Source organism: Electrona antarctica (genome assembly GCF_951216825.1).
Source record: "Electrona antarctica genome assembly, chromosome: 14".
NCBI lineage: Eukaryota > Metazoa > Chordata > Actinopteri > Myctophiformes > Myctophidae > Electrona > Electrona antarctica.
This window is the reverse complement of record NC_136795.1, coordinates 12,584,794-12,594,793: the sequence shown is the minus strand read 5'-3', so window position 1 is coordinate 12,594,793 and position 10,000 is coordinate 12,584,794. Positions and strand designations below refer to the sequence as shown.

The following is a 10,000-nucleotide window of genomic DNA, read 5'->3' as shown; positions in this document are numbered from 1 at the left end:
TGAGCAGGCTGGTTTTCATTTCACAGGCACTGGATCAGATTAATTTTGACGATTAAAAAACAGCACTCCGCCAACTCCAGGCACCGTCTTGTTCAATTTAAAATGATCCACAGACTTCATTTACACAAAAAGAAAATCGTTCCAGATGTAACCCTATTATGTGACAAAAAGTGCCTTACTCTTCTCCACAGTTATGTTCTGTGACCTAAGTCAGCTCCATTTTGTATAAAATGTATTCCAATTTTGATCAGATATGTTGCATACAGTAATGGATCCTGACCCACTTCTGGTGCTTCTGCTGGGAATCTCGGATCAGTTTTTCCCGCTTAACAGATGTCAACAACTACCGCTGTCTTATGCACTTATTGTAGCAAAGAAACTTATTTGAATGTTTTTTTGGGAAAAGGCAGGTTAAATTATGGTCGGAAGAATTGGTAAAGCTTTCTCAAAACCAATTAGTTGTACAATATTGATGGCCTCCTTTGGTGTGACATGATGTAACGGCTAGGCTGATGTGTCGCTTTGGGTGGGCGTGATAAGAGGGGATAGTTGTATACAATGCCTTTTATTGTTGTTTTGTTCTTGTCTTTTTGTTTGTCTGTTTGTTTCTAACTTTAAAACGAGGACAAATGTGTAATTCTGAATCCATTTTACAACTGCTGCCTCAATAAAAAAACAAATATTTGAATAGAAAACAGCAGCCTGCAGTGTGGTCAGACATCTTGACGAATACGGTGTCCCAACAGTACGGGATTATTATGTCAAACAAACATTCACTGCAAAAATGCTCACAGGCATGAAATAAAAGTTGAAGCATATTATTATGAAAGTTTAGTGTTTTATTGTGACACGGGTCATTCACAAACATGTATTATTTTGTCCTATTAAACCTGTAGTTTTCTAATGATTCTGCACAAGCAGCACATTGTGAATGATTACTCTACTTAACTTACATTGTGCACTTCAATTACTGAGCCTACATTCAGTGAATTTTGCACTTTGTTAAGTTGGAGGATTATTTTACAAAAGGATTTATTTTATATAAAAGCTGACTTGGACATGTATATTCTTCTTTCTCCTCAGTTTCTTGTACTGTTGAAATATGAGATAATTTCACCAGCACGTGCAGTACAACATTGTACAGAGCTTGACGACTTGTCCTATCATGCTGCTCCCTGTAGTTTGTATTACTTTCAGCTGGCTAACGCCCTTTGGTTGCATGCTCTAACTTCCTCATTATGTTGATGTCGATTTGGACAGATAAAATTCCCAGACTGATTTGCGGTCCATTTGGAATTAGTAATAAGCATCCTTTAGCATAGCCCTCCCCCCCATATCCCAAAACAAATACCAAAAGGTTGTCATCTCATGGCCCAGACAGACTGAATGAGGGAGATTGTAGGACATGCCTCCTGGCAGAGATTTTAAGCCTCGGGCAAAGCCAACTCTTGTTGTGACAAATCATGACAATAAACGCAATGTTTTGGGCCGATCAAATAATTAGAAGAAAAAAAGGCCCCGCCTGCCCTTACTAATTAGCACACATTTTTCGCTCTACCTGGCCCGAAAACGGTCTTACACCCTCAGGGCGTCTTACTGGTAATGTATTGTTGAGTAGTATTGTCTTAGTTGAATTGTGTGTCCCTTGTTCTTGTCTGCAGGTGTACGTGAATGGCGAGTGGGTGACCAGTATCGGAGAAGGGGGTAGTTTTGGAGAGCTGGCCCTCATCTACGGGACCCCCAGAGCTGCCACTGTCAAGGCAAAGACCGACCTCAAACTGTGGGGCATTGACCGAGACAGCTACCGACGCATCCTCATGGTACGGGCATCTCCAATAAGTCTTTATTTTTTAATATAATTTGTACAATTTGTTATGGCACAATATTCACACAATCAAGTAGTGGAGTTTTAAACGTTTAGCTCCTCCTGAAACAGTATTGGGCTAAATGTTATCCCCACTGACATGCCCACTACACTGACACGCTCACTACACTGACACGCCCACTACACTGACACGCCCACTACACTGACATGCCCACTACACTGACATGCCCACTACACTGACACGCCCACTACACTGACATGCCCACTACACTGACACGCTCACTACAGTGACATGCCCACTACACTGACACGCCCACTACACTGACACGCCCACTACACTGACACGCTCACTACACTGACACGCCCACTACACTGACACGCTCACTACACTGACACGCCCACTACACTGACATGCCCACTACACTGACATGCCCACTACACTGACACGCCCACTACACTGACACGCCCACTACACTGACATGCCCACTACACTGACACGCCCACTACACTGACATGCCCACTACACTGACACGCCCACTACACTGACACGCCCACTACACTGACACACCCACTACACTGACACGCCCACTACACTGACATGCCCACTACACTGACACGCCCACTACACTGACATGCCCACTACACTGACACGCTCACTACACTGACACGCCCACTACACTGACACGCCCACTACACTGACATGTCCACTACACTGACACGCCCACTACACTGACACGCCCACTACACTGACACGCCCACTACACTGACATGCCCACTACACTTGAATTAAACTATTTCTACAGCACTCTCTCGCTCTCTCTCTCTCTCTCTCTCTCTCTGCTCTGGTGATCTGCTATGGAAGTATACAGGGCATCAGTCTGGCTCTTCCAGAGCCAAAGGCTCAAATTCCCAAGTTCTCTTTGAAGGGGTTCCAGGGGGTCCCCCAGCTAAATGATTGATAGTTAGGAACTAAATAGACCGTTACGGATCAGTAATGTCAAGATGTTTCGTATTAATTTGTACCGTATTCATTTGTACTGCAGAAGCGGCGGATCGAGCGTCTAACGCCACGTGTTATGTCTGTATCGCAGTGCTGGGTGACCATAGCAACCATGCTAATTTTTTAGTGGTGTAAACCACTCCTACAACTGGCTTTTTTGAGTGGTGTAAACCACTCCTACAACTGGCTTTTGTGTGCAGAAAAAAATGAGCATGGTTGCTATGTTCAAAATAATTTCTGACGTAATTAAATCACACCCGGGTGAACTGGATGATCGTAGCAACCATGCTCATTTTCTCTGCACAAAAAAAGCCAGTTGTGAAATCACATCCGGGTGTGATTTCATTACGTCAGACCACAGCTGATCAGTCTATATAAGACCTTACACCACTCAGTTCACACGGGTGTGATTTTTTTTGGTACGGACAGACACGTAAACGGACAGACACGTTAACTAACAAAGCCAGTTGTAGGAGTGGTTTACACCACTCAAAAAATGGGGATCCTTGAAATTTAAGAAAAACCACTAGTCTTATGCCTCCAGATCTCAAGGTGAAAGTAGAGGGAGAGTAGCATCCCAGCTCAAACCTCTGCTCTGAGAGAATCAGCCTGCTAGTCTGCCTGGGTGCCATAGCGTTGCTATGTACAGTACACTCTCTAACCACAAGCCTGCATGCGGTTTGGCTAGAAAATGAAGGTGAAGTATAATTGGCTGCAGGGGGCCTTTACTTGCCACAGTACAGCGAACGCTTATTGCATTCTGACAGAGAGCAGTTGTTACGAAATGAAACTGTCACTGTAAAGTAGTGCCAATATATTTGAGTTATGCACTGACGTCTATATCAGTAGCAGAATGCCTTTTCTTTCTAATTTCTTTCCTGGTATGTTGACACATATACGCAGAATTTTGTGAGTTTGGTGAGGCACAATTACAGAAACAGTTTAAATTATTTACTCAATATATACAAAATTAATACCTACAAGCTAGAAATTTGAAAATATACAGTACAATGTGCAATATAAAATACACCATGGCTGGAATAGCAACATAAGCACCGTACATACACACAATATCATAGTGTTCTGACAGTGAAGTGAAACCATATTACAGTATGTGCTGCAGTACATTTCTGGGGTGAACATTCATGGAAATGGCTCGACTAGAAGATATTTTCGGCCAGTGGTGGAACTAAGTACATTTTCGAAAGATTTTCAAAAGATTTGTATACATTTTGAAAACTTGAAATGGTACATTCTGCATAATGAGTACTTTTGGTACTTTAACTATATTTTGATGCCAATACCTTTGTACTTTTACTCAAGACAATTCTGAATACCAGACTTTTACTTGTAGCAGCGTATTTCTACATTGTGGTACTGATACTTTTATTTCGTTAAGAACACAACCCGCCATTGTTTTGGTGAGTAGCAAATACGTTCTTTTTATTTACGCTAAAGAGGAGAGGCTGGTCTGCATTCATGCGAGCGGCGGAAGTTGAGACTAACATAGCTCTAAATGCAACGCATTAGAGCTATGGACCAGAGGTCCAGGGCCAGGATAATAAGTATGTCGAGTTTTAGCCAATTAACTCCCTCCGCGCCATTGCCATTTCCATTGCCATTGCCATTGCCAAGTCCTTTGTCAATTGAAGCCTAATTTTGATACTTAACGCTTAACGCCATTGCCGAAGACCTTTGTCAATTGCGCTTTTATAGTGCATCCGATCGTCCGAGCCACAATACTACTTACGTTAGCCGGTTAGCTAGGAATGTTGTTAGCACAGCACTGGATCGTTCATCTTAGATCGTCGTCGCCATAATAATCCATTCTATCCGTTTCTTTCAATCGCCTGTATCTCCTATTCCTTGTCCCAGATGGCATTTTGGTCAAAACAGCGTTTCTTTGACGGCACAGAGACGGCGATGTGGGGCTCTCCAGTGCCCCGGCATAGATCGATCATGTAAACAAAGGCTGTCTTGACTCCGTCTAGCTGGCTGGGATAATCCACTTCCGGTCGACTGAAAATGTGGCTTTTCAAAATAAGAGCTCGGCTGGAAAAAATGCTGGCGTGAATTAGGTCCTAATTTTTCAATAAATGCTAGCGCTAAATGGGTTAAGACCTTAGGCCGATTCTACAAATGCCTTCTAAATCAGTAGTTCAAACACACAAAAAAAATCAAAAATTGCAGTTGTACAAGCTTGCAACGGCTATAATGACACTGATGCTTTCCCGGTATTATTGGGTTAAGTGGGAAATACAAAATAGATTCACGGGAATCCCTTGTTTATCTTCATGCTATAATCGTGAAATTGTATTTATGTGCGCCGCCCATCAGTGGGAGAGCGAAGGCCAAAGATCTCGTTGAACTTCTGGAGAGGTTTTGTGCGACCGTGCCCGCCTTGTCATCCTACATTTACATTACACGCACGCCGCTCGCACACTGGTGGTCTGTCACCTGTGATCATTTCTCCTGGCGTCCTCCCCCCACACCACCCCACTCAACCTCTCTGCGCTCCTTAAACACTCTTCATCCAGATCTCTATCACAGACTCAAACATGAGACACACGCACGCACGCGCACACATTAGGGGAGGCACCTTGGCTGGTAATCCAGCATGACAGTGTGTCGTGGCGAACTTTGCTGTGTCTCTCTCCCCGTTTCCTGTCAAGCTACTGTATATCTACCAATAAAGGCAAAAAATCCCCAAAAATATATATATATTTTTGAGTGGTGTAAACCACTCCTACAACTGGCTTTGTTAATCTGTGCAGAAAAAATGAGCATGGTTGCTATGTTCACCCTGTTCACCCGGGTGTGATTTCATTACGTCAGACATGATTTGTGAGGGGTGTAAACCACTCCTACAACTGGCTTTGTTAGTCTGTGCAGAAAAAATGAGCATGGTTGCTATGTTCACCCTGTTCACCCGGGTGTGATTTCATTACGTCAGACATGATTTCATTACGTCAGACAGGCTATATTACACCACTCAGTTCACACGGGTGTGATTTTTCATAATATGATGTATTTACTGTATGAAGAGATTTTCAAAACAGGGTTACAAAGTGCTTTACAAAACAAGATGAAAGCAACAAGATACAGTAAGAGTAATGAATGAAAATTGTGAGTAAAAACCATACCAAACAATAAAATAAACAACAAATGGCATCAAATAACATCAGAAAACAAGTTCAAACACGCTCACACACTATAAAAAGCCTAACCCTAACCCCAAAGCCTGAGTTCAGTTTAGTTGCACATGTGCTGGTGTCAAAAATAGCCCCTCTACAAGCAACTCTAACTCTAACTCCAACCTGATTCTAGACTGAAGTGTAACTCTAAAACTCATGTTTCACCATAAAACAACCCTTCCTAAATATTACAATAACAATATTGTTCTCACAATGTCCGTTTCTCAAATGCATGTGTCCCTCACGTATAGTAATACAAACAGGGGCGCAAATGATGGGGGGACGGGGGGGGACATGTCCCATTCCAAGTCACATTGTGTGCGTCCTGACTGCCCCGAGTAACAAGTTATTGTTTTATCGCCGTTTTATCAAGTCTGCGCTCTTGTCCCGCCTCTGAAACCTCTGAAACGCCGTATCCGGACTTCCCACTAGGCCAGGTCCGGCTAGATCCGGCTATTTCCATATCCGGAGTACTGGATAGTGGATTATCACGGTCACTTTGGTATCGTAAAAAAAGACGCCCGTATCCGTGCGCGTGCACGACCGTATCCGTGGGAGCGCACGCAAGCCCGGAACCGTGGGCGCGTGCACCCGTATCCGCGGGCGCTCCCTCTTAGGGTTCAGTGTTCACACACACACACACACACACACACACACACACACACACACACACACACACACACACACACGTGTGCGCTCCTGTAGCTCTTGTCTCCATCTCTCCCACTGTGCCTGGAGGGAGGGAGGGGTATGGAAGGGCAGAGCGGAGCGAGGACGTCTACTAATACCTCCATCCCGGAGCTTATCTAGGAGGAATGTCTAAATGTTTAAACTGTGAACATGGGGAGCTCTGCCCTAGCTGTCTCACACACACACACACACACACACACACACACACACACACACACACACACACACACACACACACACACACACACACACACAGCGTATCCCACCGTTTTGTAATTAGTCATCGCTCCTCTGTGTGTGTGTGTGTGTGTGTGTGTGTGTGTGTGTGTGTGTGCGTGTGCGTGCCTGCGTGCCTGAGTGCGTGCGTGCCTGCGTGCGTGCGTAAAAACTAAAGCCACATTGTATGCTATAAATGAGTTATTTTCGGCAAGCAACACCATCGTGCAACAAAGCATATACGTTACGTGTGAGCCGGCTGCACCAAGAGCAACTCAACACTATGTTCTGTGTCGTGTGCAGTGGAGCCCCATTGGACCCACAGACAGTGTTCTGTGGTTCTCTGTGGGCAGTGGAACCCATTGGACCCACAGACAGTGTCCTGTGGTTCTCTGTGGGCAGTGGAACCCATTGGACCCACAGACAGTGTCCTGTGGTTCTCTGTGGGCAGTGGAACCCATTGGACCCACAGACAGTGTCCTGTGGTTCTCTGTGGGCAGTGGAACCCATTGGACCCACAGACAGTGTCCTGTGGTTCTCTATATGGCTCTGTCTGCAGTGGAAGCCATTGGACCCACAGACAGAGAAATGGAAAGAAGAAAAAGGAAAGCTTTACAATCCTGCACACATACATACCACTGATACCAGTGAGCTCAGCCAGCACAGAGCTGGCACCAGCCTGGCCAACACTCATGTCACCTCTTAAGCACATAGTTTCACCGAGGGCACAGCCTGCCCTGGTAACCTTTCTTTTAGAGGATGCTCTCTCTCTCTCTCTCTCTCTCTCTCTCTCTCTCTCTCTCTCTCTCTCTCTCTCTCTCTCTCTCTCTCTCTCTCTCTCTCTCTCTCTCTCTCTCTCTCTCTCTCATTCCTCATCTCTTCCAGCTCTTCCACCAACAGGAGGTCCGTGAGGGTGATACAGAATTCAATTATGCAGACCTGCAGTTAATTACTGCTGTCAATGATTTGTAAAGCTGTTTTTACAAAGTGTGCGGTATTCTGGCCGTCTCCGGGGCCAACACACAACCAGTGTGTGTGCGTCTGTGTTCTTCCAGTAAAACTCTCGCTGACTGCCATGTGTCTGTAGCTGCTTAGTTAGCAGCTCTGGGGGAGGTATGTTGCTACTTAGTGACGTCCCCCCCCCCCCCCCCCCCCGCCTCCCCATACATACACGCACGCACGCACGCACGCACGCACGCACGCACGCACGCACGCACGCACGCACGCACGCACGCACCGCACGCACCCATATTTGATAAACAAGTAACAGTTGGACATATTTGATAAACAAGTAACAGTTGGACAACTCAAATATTTGTATGTCTTAAAGGGACATTTCACCCTTTTTGCAAAAACATTACATGGTAATGACATTTAGAAGATTTAGAACACTTTCCTGGGGGTCTTTATGTGTGTAATATGAGGTTTTAGATATTTTAGATTTTAGCAGTGAGCCCAGTGTCTCTGATGTCATGGACACTGGGCTCACTTACAAATATAGTAACCTTCCTGGACTACCATTCCCATAATGCTTTGGTGCACTGCTCCTCCTTGTGGATAGGGGGAGGGCTGTCTTACTGAGACAACATGTAGTCCAGGAAGTAAGTGAGCCCAGTTTCCATGACATCAGAGACACTGGGCTCACTGCTACAGCAGAAATGGAGGAGCACTTGGCAAGCTGGCTTGGTTCTTTGTCTGTCTCAAATCTCTCGTTCTCTCTCAACAAATACGTATCAAAAATTCATCAACTTAGTAGTGGAAATGCTCCGAATAAATAATTGAAAGGAATATTGGACAGTACAGTCAAAAGGGGGATGTCCCCGAGAAGGGGCTTTGGTGGTGACGTGTTGCCGGTCTGGCGTATTGAACGACAGCACATTAATCAAATTGAACTTAAAATATGTGGTGTTCACAACTTCACCAAACTTTGAATGCTTGTCTTTGTTCCACATTCTAAATTGAAAAGTCATGGTTTTTCATCTAAATCTTCTAAACGTCATTAACATATTTCTTTTTGCAATATTAATTAATTCATGGCAGCAGCACATGTGCATTGCAATATAAATCACAAGTCAATTGGATGATGCAGGGTGATTCATCACATGCACTGCACTGTACTGTACTGTATGTTGTACTTATGGATACAGGAAACACTGTCTCTTCCCTACAGACAGGCTTACAAATTACAGCAGAAATGGAGGAGCACTTGGCAAGCTGGCTTGGCTTTGCTTTCATAGAGGCCTGCAGTCTGCGCTCCCGCACCTACAACTAGTGTGTGGACATGTCTGTGGACAGTATGTGTCTACTCTGTAGTCTGTGTGTTTTTTTTTTAATGTATTTTTTTTCGGCTTTCGCCTTTATTTTATATTTTTTTATAGAGGGACAGACAGTAGGCTGACAGGAAATGGGGGAGAGAGATGGGGGAGTGACATGCAGTAAAGGCCGTCGGGATCGGGAGTCGAACCCGCGGCACACTGCTAGACTCGGGCTACCGGCCAAGGTGCCTGGACCGCTGAGCCACGGCCTAGGCCAGTCTGTGTATTTTTATATAATCTTTGTCTGTCTCAAATCTCTCGTTCTCTCTCAACAAATACGTATCGAAAATTCATCAACTTAGTAATGGAAATGCTCCGAATAAATAATTGAAAGGAATATTGGACAGTACAGTCAAAAGATATGTTATTTTAGTTCAAATAGCAAAGGGTTACATTGGGAGGGAGGGGATGTCCCCGAGAAGGGGCTTTGGTGGTGACGTGTTGCCGGTCTGGCGTATTGAACGACAGCACATTAATCAAATGAAACATTTAAAATATGTGGTGTTCACAACTTCACCAAACTGTGAATGCTTGTCTTTGTTCCACATTCTAAATTGAAAAGTCATGGTTTTTCGACTGCTGTGTAAACATTGCAAGATGTCTATTTGGGTTCAGATAACCTGATGAGCATTTACCTCCATATAGTTCTGTACCATATAGAATCGGTAGGTCGCTGGTTTGACCCTCAGCTCACTCAGTCAAAGTTCCGAAGTGTCCCTGAGCACGGCTTATAGGTGAAATGGGAGAATGCTCGCTTATA

General features: G+C 44.6%; 1 protein-coding gene across 2 annotated transcripts in view; it reads left to right on the top strand.

Moving 5' to 3' along the window:
• Positions 1–10,000, top strand: part of prkar1b (protein kinase, cAMP-dependent, regulatory, type I, beta) — a 133,189-nt gene that overhangs the window by 98,414 nt on the left and 24,775 nt on the right. For both annotated transcript variants that reach the window (XM_079520117.1, XM_079520118.1), the window contains one exon: positions 1,662–1,820. In XM_079520117.1, the coding sequence (XP_079376243.1) occupies positions 1,662–1,820 (159 nt within the window). The remainder of the gene's footprint in view (positions 1–1,661; positions 1,821–10,000) is intronic.